Source organism: Cervus elaphus, chromosome 24 (assembly GCF_910594005.1).
Source record: "Cervus elaphus chromosome 24, mCerEla1.1, whole genome shotgun sequence".
In the NCBI taxonomy this organism is placed as follows: Eukaryota; Metazoa; Chordata; class Mammalia; order Artiodactyla; family Cervidae; genus Cervus; species Cervus elaphus.
The window spans coordinates 25462918-25484710 of record NC_057838.1 but is presented as its reverse complement, the minus strand read 5'-3'; the positions used below and the strand labels follow the sequence as shown (position 1 = coordinate 25484710).

At 44.9% G+C, this 21793-nt stretch overlaps 1 protein-coding gene across 4 annotated transcripts in view; it reads right to left on the bottom strand.

Moving 5' to 3' along the window:
• The window catches only part of LOC122683080 (myosin VIIA and Rab interacting protein), a 217512-nt gene that overhangs the window by 97132 nt on the left and 98587 nt on the right, over nucleotides 1-21793 (bottom strand). For all 4 annotated transcript variants that reach the window (XM_043886620.1, XM_043886623.1, XM_043886621.1 and 1 more), the window contains exon 3: nucleotides 17854-18075. In XM_043886620.1, coding sequence (XP_043742555.1) covers nucleotides 17854-18075 — 222 coding nt within the window. The remainder of the gene's footprint in view (nucleotides 1-17853; nucleotides 18076-21793) is intronic.

Sequence of the window (21793 nt, the reverse complement as noted above, 5' to 3'; positions counted from 1 at the left end):
TCAGAGCAGCACAGCCTGTGTAGGCAGCAGCTAGAAGCTGGCTCACCCTCTCCGCCCAGAGAATGAGGATGCCAGGCTCTGTTTACAGCTCCAGGCCTGGCGACGTCATCCCAGAAGGGATGTGAGGAAGGAGGAGTCGGACTCTATCCTCGTGAGGACTACTCCAGTTTGGAGGAGGTGCGAGGTCAGTTTGGGAAATCGTGAAAAGAGCCCATAGTGGAAATCTTCCTTTTCAGAGTCTGGCATCCATTCATCCTCTTCCTGATAAAACAGTACCCCAAATATTTGGAGAACTGCCTCTCCCCACTCCTTTTCATAGAGTTGACCTTGGCCCCAGGAGTGGGTCTGGCTTGAATCAGGCGTCTTCCGCTGCTCCCAGCCACAGTGATTAGATTGGAGAGGGACAGGTGAACACGCATCAGGCCAGTGTGAGCCACGCCTCGGACTTTGTTCAACACTCTCAAGAGGGGTGGTTTCTAAGGACATGTGATGGAGAGACGAGAAGGGTTAGAGTTCCGGCTGTCATCTTGTGCTTGTGACAAGTGCGAAACTGCAGCCCACCAGCAGAAAGCAATGGAAAGGAAAGAGACAGTCCTGAAGGTACAGTTTAAGCTCTGGATCCAGCAGTACCCAAAGCCACATTTCCCTACCTTGAACATCTCTGATTACGTAGCAGATACATTCCCTTTTCTTGAAGCTGAGTTGGGTTTTCTATCACTGGTGACCCATGGCTGACACAGAGAGGAATGGGATTCCCAGCCCCCTGCTGAGACTCCACAGTGTACTGGGCAGGAACAGTGACCGGCGCTGGGGGAGGAAGTGACGCAGCCCGAGGCTTCTGTCCCTGGGGGCGCTCAGTCACTTGGGAGGGCAGATGTCTGGACAAGCCAGCACCCTAGCGACACATATCCATGTGCCTCCAAGGAGAGGAGCTGACAGCCTCCTCCAGAGCCGAGATGGGAAGGCCAGTGGGGGACAGAGGAGTCGGGACATGGGGTTGTCACTGGGTAACAAACACCAGCTTTAGAGATGGAAGGACTGAGACCTGAATTCCAACACCACCTCTCCAAGCCTCCATTTATTCACCTGCAAGAGGGGGAGTCTTATTAAGACATTTAACCAGCTATTCAGGACATATTTGTTGAGCACCTATTATGTGCCAGAAACTGTGGACAATACGGTGGGCCAAACAGAGAGGGAGCGTATATTCCAGTGGGGGAAGCATCCAAACAAGAGCCTACCGATTTCCCTGGTGGCCCAGTAGTTAAGAACCCACCTGCCAAGGCAGAGAACATGAATTCGATCCCTGGTGCAGGAAGATCTCACATGCAGCAGAGCAACTAAGCCTGGCAGCCGCCAACTCTTGAGCCTGTGAGCCTAGAGCCCATGCTCCGCAACAAGAGAAGCCTCCACAATGAGAGGCCCATGCACCGCAATGAAGAGTAGCCCCCGCTTACTTCAGCTAGAGACAAACGTGTCCAGGCAGCACCGAAGACCCAGCATAGTCAAAACAAACAGACAATACAAGAGCCTAGAACGAGTGAGCAGGACAGGGGAGGGCATGGATGGGAGAGGAATATCAACAGACACAAACGTCTCTTGATGACCATCTGTGGACTGTGAGGGGAGGTCTGGAAGCAGAATAGGAGGGCAGCATTCCAGGTGGAGAGAGACCCCCATTACGAAGAGAGAGGAAGGGAAGGAGGTGGGAGGTGGGAGAGCAGGTGGCGCCAACCCTGTGGGCCTCTGTGGGATGCTTAGTTTTGTCTTTATCTTAAGAGCAAAAGAAAACATGGATGAGCTGCTTCTGGCTAATTAGGAGTTCAAAGCAAATTACTGCACTGATTTTGCGTTCAATTGCAATGTTGTTGGGCTTCCCAGGTGGCACTAGTCGTAAAGAACCTTCCTGCCAATGCAAGAGACATAAGAGGTGTGGGTTCGATTCCTGGGTCAAGAAGGGATGGAGGAGAGCACAGCAACCCACTCCAGTATTCTTTTCTGGAGAATCCCACAGACAGAGGAGCCTGGCAGTCCACAGGGTTGCAAAAAGTCGGACACAATGAAGTGACTGAGCACACACGCATGCAATGCTGTTATGGCCAAGTTGAAAATACAGATTAGGAGAGAAGCAACCTGTGCTAAGCTCAGGGCATGTCACCTGCATTAAAGCAATGTTGTGATGGCAAGGGAGGGAGCAACAGCAGTGTTATCCCCAGCCTGGGCAGGAGCTGCCAGTGAGGAACTGCAGACTTGCTTCTACTGTCCCCTGGGAGGGCCAGAGGGCCCAGGCTCAGGACTCCATTCCATGGTGGGGAGTCATCACTAACTACAAAAGCGATGCATCAAGGGGCCCGGACTTCCTGGGGCATGAAGCCCATTAAGCAGACTAAGCTTCCTGCCGGGGCATCCTTAGATGCCCAGACTTGCCTCTGGGAGCTGGAGGTGGTGTCCTCTGCTCCCAGGTAAGAGAGTGGGACAGTGGAACGATGCTGGGCTTCAAAATAAAATAAGCTGGGTTCCCAATCCAGGCTCAGTGCCTTGTCAATCACATGACTTTGAGCAAGTCTCTCAGCCCATCTCCTACCCTGTACAGACTTCTTAAAAAAAGAATGTTTATTTTAATTATTTATTTGGTTCTGCCAAGTGTCAGTTGCAGCACCTGGGACCTTCAATCTTCATTTTGGCATGAGAGATCTTTAGTTACAGCATACACACTCTTAGTTAAGGCATGTAAGATCTATTTCCCCGACCAGGGATTGAACCTGAGCTCCCTGCATTGGGAGCGTGGAGTCTTCGCCACTGGACCACCAGGGAAGTCCCTCCTACCTTGTAAACCAAGGCTCAGGCCTGCCATGGAGGCTTTCTGGGGATCTGTGAATTTAAGGCAGACAACCTGCCTCCCGGTCAGGAAGTGGGCCACGACTTTCACTTCTCTTCTCCAGTCCTTCCTGGGAATCTGGGTGACCAGCCTGAGCCACATGTGACAAGACAGATCCAGGACTGCCCCAGGTGCTGCTGAAAGCATCCCAGGGTAGAACATCTGAGTTGCTGTAAGGACTTACCTATGTAAATAAAACTCCCCTGGGAGAGGGGTCAGGAGATATGCCCACCCCAGATGGCATGTGGTGAACTCCTTTCAGTCTTTCCTGGCAGCTGGCTGTGATCAAGGGGGAGACAAAAGAGAGCCCAGGAGGGGTGCAAAGCATCTAGGTGGGGAGGACACCTTTGGAGGCTTCGGGGGTGCTGAACATGGCCGGGCAGCAAAGGCCCCATTCAGGGTCTCTGAATCAACAGTTAGTGGCCGTGAGCATTTGCAGCAACATGGACGGACCTAGATCATACTGAGAGAGGCGAGTTAGACGGAGAAAGACAGACATCATATGATTTCACTTACTGCGGAGCCTAAGACATGATACTATGAACTTATCTGTAAAACAGAAACAGACAGACTTAGAAAACAAACCTCTGGTTACCAAAGGGGAGGTGGGGGAGAGATGATTTAGGACTTCGAGGTTAAAAGACAACACCATGCATGGATGCTCAGTTGTGTCCGATTCTGTCTGTCCCGGGGATTCTCCAGGCAACAATACTGGACTGGGCTGCCATTTCCTACTCCAGGGGGTCTTCCTGACCCAGGGACTGAACCCACATCTCCTGTATCTTCTGCACTGGCAAGTGGATTCTTTACCACTGCACCACCTAGGAAGCCCCTAAAAGCTGGATATGTGTGTGTGTGTGATTTTTTACTTTGAATACACACACACACACACACACATATATAGGCTTCCCTGGTGGCTCAGTGATAAATAATCTGCCTGCCAATGCAGGAGACACTGTTCAATCCCTGGGTCAGGAAGATCCCGGGGAGAAGGAAATGGCTACCCACTCCACTATTCTTGCCTGGACAATCCTATGGATGGAGGAGCCTGGTGGGCTACAGTACATTGGGTCGCAAAAAAGTCAGACATGACTGAGTGACTAAACAACAACAAATACATGTGTGTGTGTGTGTATGTGTGTGTGTAGGGGCTTCCCTGGTGGCTCATGTGATAAAAAAGATACACATTACTATATATAAAATAGATAAACAACAAGGACCTACTATATAGCACAGGGAACTTTATTCAGTGTCTTGTAATAATGCATAATGGAAAAGAATCTGAAAAATACATATGTATGTGTATAACTGAGTCACTTTGTGGTACACCTGAAACTAACACAATATTGTAAATCAGCTATGGGGGGGGGTCAATAAAAATAAGTAAATATAAATAAAAACAACAACTACACCAACAGAAGAGTTGGTGGTAGTTTCAAAACTTCACAAAAAGGAGGCCTGGTGCCCCGAGGAACCCCCTTGTGCAGTCGCCCAGTGGCTGCGCCACATCCTCAGAACAGCGGAGGCTGGCAGGCGGGGAGAGGGGACGTGAAGGGCGCAAGAGAGATGGCAAGAAGAGAGTCCACGCCAAGGCCTACAGAGTCTCAGATGAGCCACTGATAGCTTTGGACATGCATTTTACCATGTCCCTTTGCAACGCCATCTCTTTCCAGGCAAATTCAATCCTTGGCCTGTTACCAGGGTGAGACTGCAAGGTACAGAATTCCCTGCGCAATGTCGGCATGAAATCTTCCTTCTGGGAGGTTCTGGGAAGAGGAGAAACAATCAAGACGGAGCCTTTATCTTGTCTGAATTCCCTCTCCTCTACTCAGCCCTCGATACCACTCAGAATCCTGCAGTCTAATTTGTAGATCAAGCATGTTATTAGATGTGAGAATTAGAAGTGACAACCGAAATGCCCCGTGCCATGATGCTAATACTCATTAAACCATCCCTGTCTATTATTTCAGAGAAAATACATGCTCACTAAGAACATACTTAGTGACTGTCTGCTAAAATACACTCCTAGTGACTTAAACATGGGTTGTCCTTGAGTTGTCACATGGCCATGAAAAGCACAGTTTCAGAGAAATACTATATTCTTTCACTCTAAAAAGGGGTTGGGGGGATTTCCCTGGTGGTCCAGTGTTTAAGAATCCGCTTTCCAATACAGGAGACATGAGTTTGATCCCTGGTGGTGAACTAAGATCCCACATGCTGCAGGGTAATTAAGCCTGCACATTGCAAGTAGAGAAGCCCATGTACCACAATGAGAAGCCCATACACCACAACTAGAGAAAAACCCACGTGCTTGATGAAGACCCAGCACAGTCAAAAAAAAAAAAAAAAAAAGTGGCTTGCACCAGAAGGAAAGGCTTTACCACAATGAAGCATCTGGACTAGGAAGCCTGAACTCTGGGGTCTCACCTTAATAGACAGACCCTCCTCTAACCCGGTCTCTCTGTTAGTGGCTGCCCCCTTCAGCGGCCCAGTTGGGGAGATCTCCTGGAGACCTGGCCAGAGGGCCTCACCACGACTTGGATGAAGGCTCCAGAGCTGCAAAGGGGAGGTGAACACAGAGGGGAACTTCGACTGGATCAGTTCCTGGGAAGGACCACCCGACTCCGCGGGGCAGGTGCCACGTGCACTAGCTTACTTGGGAGCCCTTTGGCTTACCTGAACTTCACACCTGGGAAGCCATGACTGAAAGGAAAAAGAGGAGCCCTCTTTAGTGCTTCCAGAAGGCTCATCTCTTCTCCACCTGAGTGTCTGAGCATTGACGTGGCACCTGCGTAAACCTCCAGAGACCCACCATGCTAGAATACAACTCAACACTGCACGTCCTCCACAGACATCAGACAGGAAGCCTACATAAGGGAGGTGAGATGCTGCCACTAAGCAATGGAAGGCATAGGTACCTGTGCCACATAGATGTCACCCTGTGGCCTTTCATTTCTGAAGTGGCTCTGGGCAGAGAAGTGTGTACGCCAGCAGGTTTGATAGGTGATGAGTTAAAAATGAATGAAGCTGGTCAGCTGAGTTAGATTTTCATCTCCTAAACTTGGAAGCCTACACTGTCATAGATGACTTGGTCCTGGAGACTAGAAACCCCCCTTCAGCAGATATGGTGACAGGACAAGTCTGGCTGGTCTATAAGGAGAATGGGCTCGTTCCACCACCTTCAGCCTCATGCCCCACCCAGGTACGAACTTGTCATATGCAAAGGCAGATTCCTCGTTTCCCCAGCCATCTTGGGGAGTTACACTGCCCTCTGAGTCCAGGCTCAAAATGCTGCCTGAACATAATCACCTTCCTTCACTACACTAGCAAATTTCAGCACCGAGCATCTGGCCAGCTCCATCCCTGGGCACTCTGAGGAAGTGTTGCAGAGGTCCTGAATCCCTGTCAACCGCTCAGGAGGGGCCCAGAAAAGGTCAGGGATTTTGCACAAGGTTTCAAAGCTTGCCAAGCAAGAAAACAGTCTGATTAGAAATAAAGCTGAGTATATTGCTTTTTCTTGATGAAGTTTTGAATGCAACAAGCATTCAGGGCACATTTTTCAGCATCCAGTAACACCATACGAGGTACTTATTAATAAAGCCCAGAGAGAGAGAGAGAGAGAGAGAGAGATTGTCCCAAGGTCAAAAATAAAAGTGTGGAGAGAGCACTTTAATATTATCATCAGAGGTGCACACGGTGTCAGAAGTGACTTTCCTTGACCTTGTCCCATGGAAACAGATTCACAGGCTCTCACACACTCCTTGGACTGAAGATCCTGAATATAATTTTAGAGAAGAAAATAGAAATTGAGAGAAAGTGGTTTTTAGCAAAGCAAGTGCACGTCTGCGTAAATGCTGCCAAGGTCTCTGTAATACAATAAGCCCATAAACATCCAACAGAGAGAGAAGCATTTCCTTTGGAACTAAGGTATAAAAGCTTCATGATTATGTGCATTCCTGAAACTCTCGTAAAAATTCTGTCTCACAGCTCCTTTCAGTTTGTTTGTCTTTAGCTCTTGTTAGGGTTGACTTTTTTTTTTCTTTTTTTTTTTTAGCCACAAACAAGTCTAATAACCACATCTAGTATTTTGGCATACTCCTAGTATATCGAAGGGCTTCCCTGGTGGTTCAGATGATAAAGAATTGGCCTGCAATGCAGGAGACCTGGGTTTGATCCCTGGGTCAGGAAGATCCCCTGGAGAAGGGAATGGCTAACCACTCTAGTATTCTTGCCAGAGAATCTCCAGGGCAGAGGAGCCTAGCGGGCAACAGTCCATGAGGTCGCAAAGAGTCGGACACAACTGAGCGACTAAGCACACATGTACTAGTATAAACGAGGACTAAAATTTTCCTGCTATGTGAATACACCTAGTCTCAGGCCCAGGAGCATCTCTGAGTCTTAAGAACCTGCATGGAGAGCTACTAAGCTCAGAGATGGCTTTCATTGAGCTTCCGATGAAAAAGGACGATGTTGTAACAACAACTTCTGCAAACGTGAGTTTCTTCAGCTACAAAATTGGAATACTGGCTCCACATACCTCATGGATGGCTGAGAGATTAACATAGCATAATGCAAGCAAAAAATGCTTCTCAAATTTAATAAGGTCTGGCTGCATCCTTCTTGATGACCTGGACTCTAGTTTGGGTTCAGGCATCAAGCTGCTCTCAGCCACAGGATGAGCCACAGGGTGCCCTCTGGGCCCCTAGCTCACACCTCAGGGCCTTTGCACCGCCTCTGGGTACTGTCTCAGCACCAGGCCCAGCTCTGTATGGTTGTGGTTGGGACCTTCCTGTCTTCTGCGTTAGACTCTGAGCTCCTACAGGGCGGGGGCCTCTTCCTGTTGTTCTTGGAGACAGCCTTCTCCACTCCAGCCGGTGCTATGCTGGGCAGGCTTGTTCCAGCTGTGGGGAGCTGACTGTGGGCCCCTCTCCCTCACTCAGCATTCACTGGTAATCTGTTGGTAGCTCAAAAACACACATGGTGGGGATATTTACACTGTGGAAATTGACAAGTGCTACAAATCAAGCTCTTTTTCTTTTTATCCCTGGAGAGCCACCTGTCAAAAACTTACCAGGATACTACTGACCCCTAGCCAGTGCCCTCACCTCATCCTTTTAACTTGACACATTCATGCTGGACAAACACTCTCTACAACAGAACCAAAATCTACTGTGTCATGACACCGTCCATTTAAAAAACAAGTATTTATTTATTTGGCTGTGTCAGGGCCTAGTTGCAGCATGTGGGATCTAGTTCCCTGACCAGGGATTGAACCTGGGCCCCCGGCATTGGAGATACAGATTCTTAGCCACCGGAGCACCGGGGAAGTCCCTACACCCTCCCTTCTTGAAACATACGTACTCTCAGTTCTATGATCTACTTGCCTGGCTTGTTCCCCAGTGATGGCAGCAATAACCACTGCAATCAGAGCTAACATCTCCTGGGACTTACTCTGGGCTGGCTGCGGGCAGATGCCTCTCAGTGAGTCCTGTCCACGGGGCTGTGAGGCTGTGAGGCTGGCACCGTGTTACACTCATCTGACTCAGGAGGAAAGCGAGGCTTTGGAGCCTTGTCCATGGGTAGGTGGGGCCAGCCTCAGAACCCAGGCCGCCTTGGCCATGTCCCCCGCCCCGGTCACAGCCACGCTGGGTCACTTGCCCTGCCAGCCTCCCATGGCCCCTCTCCCCACGGTCACATCCCTGTGCATGTCCAGCACTAGTCACCGTGGTTCTATTTTCACCCATGTGGCAATGATATGAAGAGATCTTGTTGATTATGCTCTGCGGCCCCTTATGATTTTCCTAACAGGCCCCAGTTTCATCCCTGGCTGGGGGAGTGGGGCTGGCTCCCTGGTCCCCACCGTAGGGGGGCCTCTGAATGTCAACCAGCCTCAGAGCCCACCCTGCTACATTCTTCACTCTGGATTGAGGCTCCCAGGGGCCACAGCTGTCCACATCACTTCTCTGAACCTGGCCTTGGGAACATTCACTGGGGATCCACTGCAGTGGGCATAGGGCTGCCTCGTTTATTACTCCCAGCACTTCCCTGCACCAGCGAAAGCTTGATTTGATGGATAGCAGACCAGGGAATGGAGAGCTAAGAAAGGACCAAGCCAGAGTTTCAGTCAGGCGTGTATGATGGCATTTAAAAAAATATATTTTATTTATTTGGCTGTGTCAGGCCTTAGTTGTGGCACATGAGCCTTTGTTGTGGCATGTGAGATCTTTAGTTGTGTTGTGACACGCACACTCTTAGTTGTGGCATGTAGGATCGAGTTCCCTGACCAGGGATCAAACCTAGGCCCCTGCATTGGGAGCGAGGGGTCTTAGCCACTGGGAAGACCAACAGGGAAGCCCTAGGGCTGGCATTCTTTCCATAACACCAGAGATCCTGAGCGTAAGGCAGGGCACAGGCCTCTGGATGGCCTGGGTGAAGGAGTCTTTGGGGCCTAGAAAAGAGAACAACAATCTCAAAGGCCCCTTGCTGAATCATCTAACTTCGGAGAAAACAAAACAGAATTTTAGTTCCACCCTGATGCTCCAGGCCGGTTGCATCTATCTGGGACTTATCAACCCCTGTCCAGAAACCTTCCACCCCCTACACCTGCCCAGAAGACTTATCACCCCCTGCCCAACTACAAATGTCATCTCAACAAAAGAATACTCAAAATATCCCACCTGATTAATGTTTCCCTTATCGCTTCCACAAACCTCCCTATAAGTATGAAGCCTCCCTGATCCCTCTCGGCGCTCAGCCTGGTCGTCAGGCCGACTGTTGCCCCTCCTTGCCTGAATAAAGGTAACCTACTTCTGTTGAGGTCGTCTTTCCTTTTCTGCCTTGCCGGGACTATACCCTACATACGGGATTCAATTTCCACTGCCACCTCCCAGCCCCTGGCCCACAGAGCGCAGGCCCTGCCCTGGTAACCCTCTAGACGGGCCCTGCAGCTCCTCCTCCCGTCCCAGGGCCTGGAGAGTGGGACCATACTGTAGGTTGAGCTATACCCTGTCCTGGGCTGGGGAGAGCCTGCCCAGGGCATGAAATCCCCACGGCCACATAGTTCTTGTCCCCCGAAAGGTAGCCTCCACTCAGTGAGAAGCAAGTGGTTAACTCTGTTTAAAGGTGGTCGCTAAGTCAAGGGCAGTTCACGTGACCAAGTGTGTGTGTGCTAAGTTGCTTCAGTCATGTCCAACTCTTTGCAACCCCATGGACTATAGCCCTCCAGGCTCCTCTGTCCATGGGATTCTCCAGGCAAGAAGACCGGAATGGGTTGCTGTGACCTCCTCCAGGGGATCTTCCCGACCCAAGGATGGAACCTGTGTGTCTTAAGTCTCACGCATTGGCAGACAGGCTCTTTACCACTAGCGCCACCTGGGAAGCCTGTTCAGGTAACTAGGGAAACACATTCATCCCTTCTGTGTTGTGGTGGACACCCTGGTTTGATTGGACCTTTTTAATTTTTATTTAAAAATTTTCTGACCTCCATGGTTTCCGTTGAGAAATCTGTTGTCACCTGAATTGATCTTCCCTTATAAAAAATATATTGTTTATCCCTGGCTGCTTTCAAGATTTAAATTTTTTTCTTTAGTTTTTAAAAGTTTGATTTTTATGTGTGTGGATCTGAATGTATTTGGTTTTCCAAGTCATGTGTTTTTTTTGGGGGGGGGGGCTTCAAGGACATCTTCTGGCAATATTCTCAGAGAATGACCTTTTCTCCTCAAAATCAGCCGGTGAATTTATTTGGTTTTTATTTCCCTGGAGTACCACCCACAAGCCTTATCCAGCAGCTTCTAATTTTCTCTACTCATGCTTACAAAAACCCTCTACTGCAATAAAAAGTGTAGCTGGAATACTTTTATGAGTGTGATGAGAAGTGATGTCCCTGTCACAGGAGGCGCCATCCTCTGGCATACCCACCGGGACCCAGCACGGCTTCCCAGCTGAGCCGTCAGAGCCGGAACGATGAGAGGCAGGGGCTGGGGACCGCAGATGCTTAAAGGAAAAGAAATGAAAAGTTCTTATCACCAGAGCCTCCTAACCACGGGACAGACACCATGGTGGGCACAAATCATCCTCTCTCTAATCCCTTAGCAACCTGCTAAGCCCAGTGTCATAAATTCCCATTTTTCAGATGAGGAAAATGATGCTCAAAGAAGCTATTAGCAACTGGCTAATAGCCACACAGCTGTTAAGTTCCAGAGCCGGTGTAAATGTGCCAATACATTTTAAAAATTATTTTAGGCAGCATGGCTCACCTGTAGTAAAGTACACTAATCTTAAGTGTCACAGAGAATGTTTACATATGTGTGTACACACATAAGACCACTTAGTCAACATGCAGAACATTGTATTAATAATCACTCCAGATGGCTTGCTGGGTCCTCTCCCATTCAGCAACCCCTCCTACCCCAGGGGCCATCGCCATCATAGGTCACTTTGGCCATTTCAGAGCTCTACATGCATGGAATCATATAGTACGTGCCACCTGTATCTGTCTTCTTTGGCTCAGCATCACATGGTGTTCATCCATGGTGCTGCGTGTATCAATAGTTCTTCTTTTTCATTGCTGTGTAGTATTTTATTACATGACTACATCACAATTTTTATATTCACTCTCTGCTGATAAGACTTTGGGGTGGTTTCTAGTTTGGAGGCATTACAAAGAACGCTGCTGTGAGTATCTTTGTGCACGTGTTTTCTGGACATACACACTCTCACAAAGTCAATGGAGACACCCCTTGCCCCAGTTCCATCATGTAGCAAGTGGTTGCAGTTTTGTTCTATTTTATTTGTTCGCTTTTGCTATAGCAATTATGCTTCCCTTATTTTTAGCCATAGGTGATTTAGGAAGGAGAATCTTACTGACTTAAATAGGAAGAGGTCTGAGTAAATTTGTAAAGTTTTCTCCAAGCAGTTTTTAATTCCTTCCCATTGAAACCTTGGAAGTGAGGTGAGAGGGGATCAGTTTTCCCTCTTCAGGAAACACATACAGGGAAATACACCCTCATACCTCCGCACAATTTCTGTGTTGCTCTACACATTCAAATTCCCAACATCAACCACCAACTACCCTACTTGACCTAAATAATGCACTTCCTGCCTCAGCCATACCAGTTCTGCTGTCCCCAAAGATACACTGTTTCATGACCCTTCAGTGCTTTACCCTTCCTCTCTGCCAAATTCCATCCTTCTTTCAAATCCCTGCTTAAATGAAGCCTTCCCTTTTCTTTCTGGCAAGCTAACAGAATTGTAAATTGATGGGGACATAAATTCTAAATAAGTAAACCTACTGTACACACACTTTATTTATATGAGAATATACAACAGATTTTATTTTTTCCTGAAGGCCATTTTTAAACATACAGGACACAATTTAATACACAGGACATTTTTTAAAGGTAAGAAGCAAATTACTTCTATTTGATAATGACCTAATGATCACGACATATGAGACCTACTGAATGGTGTCGTCTTTTCCCAAAAGTTAAGAAATAAAAGCTAAATTGATTAGAAGCAATGCAAAAATGTTAGTGCTTTATGATTGTAACTAAAAGGCACAGCTGACAAAGATTTCTTAAAGGTACTCAGTTTATTTAGAATTCGTTACACTTCCTCAGTTTACAAGGCCATTCCAAGATGTCTCTTGAATCTCAATTTAGAGGTTAAGCAAATCACCTGAAGGACACAGAGTCCCAGAAAATGCAGATGTCTTTATGGGGTTTAATTCTGATGAGGCGCTGGAAGCTACTTGATTGGGGAGTTGGGGGATGCTGCCCCCAGAACAATTCTTTAGAAAAAAAAATGAAATCCTCTTTTCTTAATTATCTCATACTCTCACTTCTACGGGTGTAAACTATAAGCCTCTTCAGTTCTTTCCTTACCAATGAATTTCTAAATACTCCCCTGACAGGGCTGCCTTTGAATTACAGAGACCATAATATTCTCTGATGCTTTTACAGTGATTCCGAGAGCAATTCACACCTCAGGCAGGATTCCTAAGAACATTTATGACAATACAGCTTACACATTCCAGGGTGAAGCAGCCCATTTATATGGTAAATGTATTGGCCCTCCCATCAGGGGATGCTGAATTAGTTTGCCTTCCTTAGGCCACTTGTTCCTGCTCTCAAATGAGAACTCCAGAAATTTAGCAGCAGTTGCTTTTGGTCTTGATTTTAAGAACTGTTTGCAGTCTTCAGAAATGAATACAGCATCATCTTCTAAATTGGTTCCTGCTAAACTTAACTGTCTTCATACTGAATACTGCTTTGTCCAAATTTTAGGGCTTGGTTTTCTAGGATCTTTAGAAGGATTTACATTTTGTAAGATTTTTGTAAAGTGAAACAGATGTTCTTCACTGTCTATCCCCCTCTTATGCTATGGTATCAAATCCTTCTTTTCACTTCTTAAATTGATTTTCTGTGGACTGTTTTGAGGGAACTTCACATTTTTAATCACTAGGCTTATCCTGGGCTTTCCAGGTAGCTCGGTGTTAAAGAATCTATCTGCCAATGCAGGAGACACAGCAGTAGGTGGGGAAGATAGATCCCTGGGTTGGGAAGATCCCCTGAAAGAGGAAATGGCAACCCGCTCCAGTATTCTTGTCTGAAAAATCCTATGGACAGAGGATGGGCCACAGTCCATGGGGTTGCAAAGGGTCAGACACAACTGAGTGACTGAGTATGCAGGTTTATCCGAGGCTTGTGCATGTACTCTATGCATATCTGTGATTTATAAATAAAAAGAGCAAGATTCCCTCTTCCCTCGTGGTTGGGGGGCATAGTCCTGTCAAGAATGCACACCTTGGAGTCAAAGATTTGGTTTTGGATCCTGCTCCCACCCTTATTGGAACAGTAAGATGCCTTGGTAAGCTCAGCATCTACAACTTTAACAGGAGGTACTATTCACCTTGTTGGACCATAAAGGGGAGAGTGCTGGCATCTAATTAATGTTCTTTTCTGGAAATCCACTCTCTACTGCCTGCAGCCTAGATTCAGCCTTACCTTGCCCAAGCTTTCCAGCCTGCCCACCGCTCCCCCTTGCCTTTGCCCAGCCTGCCTTTGCTTCCTCGTCCTCCCCTGCCGAACTCCTACCCCGTGAAAGCCCAGCTCAGGCAACCCTCCCCTTGGGATACTGTCCCGCTGCTGCTCTAACCACAGTCCCCCCGAGGACCTCACGGCCTCCAGTAGAGCACTGTCCACTCAGGGCTGCTCATGTGGTGCTGAGATCTGTGTGACTCTTTAACCTTGGCCATTAACACAGGCCTGGGCGCTTGCTGATGTAAAGAACCAGTGCCTCTGCTTATCAGAGAAATTTCAGAAAGGTAAAAATTTCTGCCTAAGATTCAGCACTTTCACTGCCCTACCATGGCGTGGGTTCAACCCCTGGTCAAGGAACTTGAGATCCTGCAAGCTGCAGTCAAAAACAAACAAAAAGAAAGAAAGAAATAATGCCAAAAGATCAAAATTTCAGGCTGGCCTCTTCCCCATAATAACTGTCCTGCAACTTATGCAAGGAGGCTTCAGGAAGAAAAGAAAAAAGGAACTTTACAAACAAAAGGAATACCAAGAACTTGTACCAAAAAATTATACGACAAACACCGAAAGTGGACATGTGAACAAACAGTTCTTCAGAAAATCAGTGACGGATGGTAAAGAGTTGATTGCTTTAGCACAGGCCTCCTGTGTGGGCTGAACCCAGTAAGCATTTATGGAGGAAATAAATGAAAAATACTTCATTTACCGCGAGATGTGTCTGTGTCATTTCCAGGAACAAGGAGACACTCTCTTACATAACCATGTAAAGTAATCAATTTCAGGAAATTTAACATGAACTCAATACTGTTCTACCATTATCCAAACGGTGTCAACTGTCCCAGTATCCTCTACGGCTACTTTCCTCATCTCAAGGGTTGCAAAGGGTTAGGCATGCCACTTGGTTATCATTTCTTGTTAGTCTTTAAACATTTCCTCAGTTTCTTTTTTCTTTCATGACATCAACATTTTGAAGACTTCAGGCCAGTTATTTTGCATAATACCGCTCAGTGTGACTTTTATGTTTCCTCAAGATGAGATTTATTCTGAAATCTGGAAGGGTAGACTCTCTCTCACAGTACATGATTGGAACTTAATCACCAACACTCCTCAATTTTTTTTTTTCCTTTAATTTTTTCAGTCTAGTCAAGAGCTATGTCAACTGTACAACTTTTTCACTGAACAGCCCTGGGTAAGATGGGATTTTCTAAGTACACAGTAGCTTTCTTTGACTTGCTGCATCATAGCGTGTGATGACATTGCAAGAGCTCCTTATTCAAAATGAACTACATGACATTGGCACACGGTGCTGCCAACACAAATAATTCCATTGCATTCAGGTTCCTTTGTCACAAATATTCCACAACGTGTACATATAGGATAAATGCTCTCAGTTCAAAAAAGTGAAATACTTCTTTCACTAAGAAACCACTGCATATATAATTTTTAATATAAGAATGTACCCATGATAATACACATGATTTTAAATGTCTCATCATATTCTCTCAAGTAGAATGTGACCTAATTTACTTCTTCTGTTCTATTGTTGGACATGTAGATTATTAGTAATTCAGGATGTCTCATTTTTCACTGAAAAATTTTTGTATTAAAAACATTCCATTGCCTTTTTAGGTAAAGGTTTTAGAAATTACAGGATAAAGGACTTGAACATGCTAATGGCTATTGATATATGTTGGTAAAAGGTTATGCCCATTTTGACTTCACCAGCGATGGATGAGAGTGCCTTTTGCAATCCACCCTTGTCAACACTGAGGAGAATGCAGGAAAACAAACATTAATAAGAAAAAAAGCTACTTGAAGTATAAATATCTATTCCCTTGCTTTCTACTGAGGTTGAACATTTCCGCATATAATTGTTAACCTGCGAATGTCCTCATCTCATAGTGATAATTTTTTAATATCTTATCTCCTGTAGGGATATTGCAAACCCATTGGGATATCTCTAAAACATACTGTGGAGTTTATACTAAAAGGGCAGCATGCTGATTTATGAATCATGTGGATTGTGTGAACATCAAACATTAAGTGATCAGATAGAAGTAAAGGGTATTCGACAGAAGGTGAAAAGAAATGAAGGCTTAAGTTGTCTCAGAAAAACCAAAGCCAATGCCACACGGGTAATAAGGACATATGTTTTGATTTCAGTTCCAACAGTAATTTTTCTCTCTCATTCCCTGAAAACAATCTCCCCAGTTGGTCTGCATTAAAGGTAATAGCACAAAACAACAAAAATCAGAGAGAATATTTTTTATAATGAAGCAAAGAACTAAGAGGTTGACTTGTTTCCAAGGAAAGTAGGATCTAATCTCATTAGATTCTTGAATCAATTCGACACCAAATGATAATGGCTGTCCTGTGCTTCTAGGCTCACTCAGAAAGTTTGGTTTCCCTGCAGAGGATCTTAAATGCAACCATTATGTGTCCTTATTTATAATGTTTGACTGCATCTCTGCAATAAATAGTCAAGAAGAGAAATTTATATATAATTAGAAAATGACAAAGAAAATGATTCCATAGTATCCTATTAGCTATATAACTTCTAAAATAAGTAAGCCATCATTCATTGTTATTAATCTCCCAAAGCTAAACATTTTAAACTAACCTACATTTTGAGTCACACCTGTAGAACCACACCATAGACAGGCCTCGGTGCTTGAGACAGTCATTCACTTCTGATGTAGTCGGTTAATATTACCACACAAAGGTACACTCTCAATTCCTAGCGCCTAAATTTTCTGAGAGCAGGACTTTTTACTGTTATAATTATTCATGGCTCCATAGTATCTCAAGAACCATATGCCTATGGTAGCTACTGGATAAACAGCTAGAAATTAAACCAATGCACCCAAAATGGGATTAATTTACGCAGGAAAGAAAAAGTATGTCATGGGCAGTGGGAGTAAACTATGGGTCTAAAAAGTGGTCATCGCCACAGCTTCACAGAGCTGTTATCCACTGTTTTATTGGGATTTCACATAATATACATACAGGTGTTCTTCACGTAATTTGACATATACAGTGTTTTAAAATCTAATTGCTTGATTATGAACATGCTGAAAGAATATCCCAGTAATACCCTAAGTAAATCATTTCTAAACCAAGAGGTGAATTTCAGATTGCATGAGAGGCAGAGAAGCTGATGATCAAAGTGGATGCAGCACAAATACAATCTCTCAGTAAAACACCAGTTTTTGCCAGGTATTTAAAGCCTAAACAGTCCATTGTAAATTAACTGTTTTTGTTTCAAGAAACTGGGCAGGTTTTAAAAATTGTTATTCACCTGAAATTTTTCACATTTGATTCAAGTCAGAATATTCCTAAATGTTGCCCATGATGAGTTTGGCAGTGCATCTTGTATCAGGCTGAGGGGTTATACAGCTTGTTACTACTGACACATAAATAAACTCTTCTAGGGCAACCTTCAAAATGTAAAAGACTGTCAGCCCACAGGCCATATGCACCTGAGGCACTCTGACTTCTCTACCAAATTGCGCCTTAGAAAAATTTCAAGAAGCGAAACCTTCCCCATGAATCTTGGACTTCTTTCCTGGACTGGTTCCAATGATGGACTTGAATAATATGGAAAAACAGGAAATGAGCTCAGCTTTTCCATCTTTTGTGATTTTGGACAATATTAATCCCAAGACTCTTGGAGATATCCCCACAAGAAAGACATCATTATAAGATTAACCCAGCAAAATTCCCAACTTCTCCCTAACATCATCTTCCTTCATGCTCTGATTAAACAAGTTTGGGTGTGTTCTATCTGCATTAGGCACACCAAATGTAGAAAACTCCTCAGTAACCCTCCCTTTTCTTAAGAAATAATGCTGACCAATCAACCACTGGTGGCCCCACTTGGTTGAAGGAAGATGGTGTCACTGGTGAGCTGAGACCCTAAGGGTGCACTCGGCCACTTACCTTGCCTGCTGGCAGACACAGCAGATCCACACCTTCTCGTGCTTCTGGTAGGAGCAGCAACTCTTGCAGACGTTGAACTTACAGTCCCCACACCGGCGCTTGGTGTTGACAAGGAAGGTGAAGGGCGAGCAGCAACGCATACAGCAGTGCTCCACAAATTTCTGGTGCTTGGAGAGGATGCTGCACTTGCTGCCTTCCTCATCCAGCTTCTGCTTCATCTCACTGGGAGCCGGAGGGTGGTGGGGGGAGAGGGTGAGGAGAAGAGAAAACAGCACATCAGCTCAGGGGGCTCCCTCCCTAAAGAGGCCCACCCTGGCCCCCCGTCTGCCAAGCTACCAGGTAGGATCTTCCTGTAAAACAATACAACTCAGGAAGTCCAGTGGCTTGACATACTATCCAGAGAGGAACCCTAATGGTGGATTAATTGTATGTTCTTCCATATGTCATGTTTTCTATAAGAAAGCACAAAACCTTACTACTTATATTTCAGACACCAGATTGAAATATAAATTATTGTAAAACTAAGCACATTAAAAAAGAACCCTTTAGCTTAATTAATGCCTTTTTAAAGGAGCAGAAGATCATTTATGTTAAAACATTAATCCTCACAACAGCCCTGCTGGGAATATGATAAATGCAGTCCTGGCCCTCAATATCCCTGGAAACAAGCACCGAGGATTTTAAAAGCTTTCAAATCAATGTAAGTCAATAAAGATTCTCTGGGTGATGGGCTAATCCTAAACACTGGTGACTCGAGAGCTGGATAAAAGTTAACTCCCCTTTTTCCAAAGAGCTCATGGGTATTCTGGGCACACAACTGGTCATATTTATGCAAAACTGCATGCACTGTTTTCTCTATACTCTTAGAAGCAAGGGAGAAACCTTGAGAGATAAGGAATCCCCCAAACACACTGAGATACCCAGGATAAAACTGACCGGAAGTAACTAAGTTATTCTGACTTGAAAGGTTTTGAATTTGTTTTTTTCTTTTCAAATATGGACACCCCCAAGCAGGAACAGAAAATAATTATATTTTTCCATATGCATTTTATGATCACACAGTTCATCCCAGATGAATCTATGATGTACGTGCGTCATGCTAAGTCGCTTCAGTCATGTCTGACTCTTTTGCAACCCCACAGACTATAGCCCTTCAGGCTCCTTCAGGAGTGGATTGCCATCTCCTCCTCCAGGGGATATTCCTGACCAAGGGATCAAACCCATATCTCTTACATCTCCTGCATTGGCAGGCAGGTTCTCTATTACTAGCTCCTGCTGAAATATGATGTGATGTATGTAGCAAATATTTTCCTTCATTTTGCAATTGTTTTTCCAACTTTTCATATAATGCATCTCATCATTTAGAAGTGTTTAATTTTTCTATAGTTAAATCTGTCAGTCTTTTCTTCTACGGCTTCTAAATTTTACATCTTGCTTATTACATCTCCCACCCTCTACCAACCACTTATCTACTTTCTATTTCTACAAATTTGCCTATTCCGGCTATTTAATATAAATGGAACTATACCATATGTGTTCAAAGTTCATCCATGCTATAGTGTGTATCAGAATTTCATTCCTTTTTTTACTGTCAGGTAATATTCTATTTACAGATATACCATATTTTACTTATCTATTCATCGACTAATAGACATTGGGGTTGTTTCTACTTTTTGGCTATTTTGAATACTGCTATCAACATTCATGGGCAAGTTTTTGTGTGGACATATAATTTCAATCCCAGGAGTAGAATTACTGGGTCAAATGGTAATATTAAATGATTAAACTTTAAAGAAACTACCAGACAGTTTGGTAGTTTGGCTACTCCTTCTTACATCCTACTGGCAACCCATGAGGGTTCTGATTTTTCTGTATCCTCATCAACACTTGTTACTGTCCGCCTTTTTTATGACAGCCATCCTAGGAGGTTTGAAGTGGTATCTGATTGTGCTTCTGATTTGTATTTCCCCAATGAGGAATAATATTAAGCATCTCTTCATGTACTTACTGGCCACTTGCACATATTCTTTGGAGAAAAGTCTACTCGAATCTTTCACCCATTTTAAAATTAGAATATTTGTCTTTTTCATTGTTGTGTTATAAGAGTTCTTTATATATCCTGGATACAAGTCCAATATCAGATATATGACTTGCAAGTATTTTCCCTTTATTATATTAAACTGTATATTTCATTAGGATTTTCAGGTGTTTTTAGTACAAAGAAGGGCTGTGCTAGCTCATCGCAACCTGCTACTAGAATTGGAAATCTATGTATGGTTTTATATTCTAATTTTTCACTTAACAACAAAACACCGTAAACATCTTTCCATGAAAATTCAAAGAGTATTTACAGCTTTAGCTTTCAGGTGCCCTGGGCCGGCTTACACAGCTGCCAATACATGCCCAGGCTTACTGCTATGCATTGCAGTGTCCAATACTCATTTGTAGCTTGAGCATTGGAAGGGGAGAGAGACTATATCAGGCCTGCTGATAATTCTACAGGGTAAAATATTATATATGTATACTTGGCTGAATGTGGGCTTCCCAGGTGGCTCAGTGGTAAAGAATTCTGCTGCCAATGCAGGAGATGCGGGAGACCTCGGTTCAAGCCGAGTTGGAAAGATCTCCTGGAGGAGGGCATGGCAACCCAGTCCCATAGTCTTCCCTGGAAAATCCCAAGGACAGTGGAGCCTGGTGGGCTACAGTCCATGGGGTCATAAAAGAGTCGGACACAACTGAAGCGACTTAGTGCACAGTGTTGGCTGAATAAAATATTTACAGGGAAATAGGACAGAAGGTTTTTCCTTAAGGCATGATGATGTAGGTTACCCAGTCCCTCAGATTTAAAACAGAAGATGAGCTAAGTTATCAACACTCTGACCTCTGTAAACAATATAAGAACAGCCTCAGCAACTGACTTTCTTCTACTGACATTCCAAAGACACTAAATTAAATGGGATAAAACATCCAGGAAAGAAAGTCTTTGGGGATCAAAAGGAAAAAACTCCGTGAACTCAAGCACAAGATCACTTGAGCTTTATGAGTTTTGTTTCCTGATATACAAAATGCCAATTGGCATTTTAAAAAAATCACTGAGAGTCTAATAATAAAATTTACCAACTCCTCCAAAGTTTGTCCCAAGCAAATCGAGGATTTTTAATCACAGACTTGGAGGAGGAAATAAGAATGCCCTTCTTCTGGATCATCTCTCCCTTCTCAGATTTTACTACTCTATAGGACCTCCTGGCAGAAGTCCTTAAAGAGAATTGTATAGGATAAACTATAGTGACTGACTGCAGGATCAACCAAGAGTCACACAAGACCGGTACCTGCACCGAAATGTCCTGGGAGGGGCCAGGCCCCCAAATGGTCAGCCATGCGGGAAAGAGTGATGGGTTTCATCACAGGTGAGGGTGCACAGCTGAGCTGTTACTACCAAAGACCCTTCCAACCTTTCTGAGCCTCTCTACCTTTTGAGCAGCAATAGTAATTCCTACTTCACGGAGTTGCCGGATGTTTTAGTGAAGAAGGCTTTGTGATAGTATCTGGGCAGGAAGGCTCAATATGTATTTGTTGCTTGAGCACTGAGTGTGGTTGTGAAGTAGTATCTTAACTGTGGTTTCGGGTTTTTTTGTTTGTTTTACTTTTTAGCATGTGAGATCTTAGATCCCCAACTAGGAATCAAACCCGCACCCCCTGCAGTGAAAACGTGGAGTCGTAACCACAGGACTGCCAGGGAAGACCCTAGCCTGTTCTCTATGAAAAGCTATCAACATTTCACGGTTTCTGGGTCCACATGCCAATTCTGATTCTCACCACGTGCTGAGACTGCATGCAGGCTCAGTAGGGCTAGAGTGCCATAACTTAGCAGCATCCGCCGTGGGCACAGCAGGGAGAAGTGATGGCCTATATGTCACTTGCTTGCTATCAAAAAGACAGT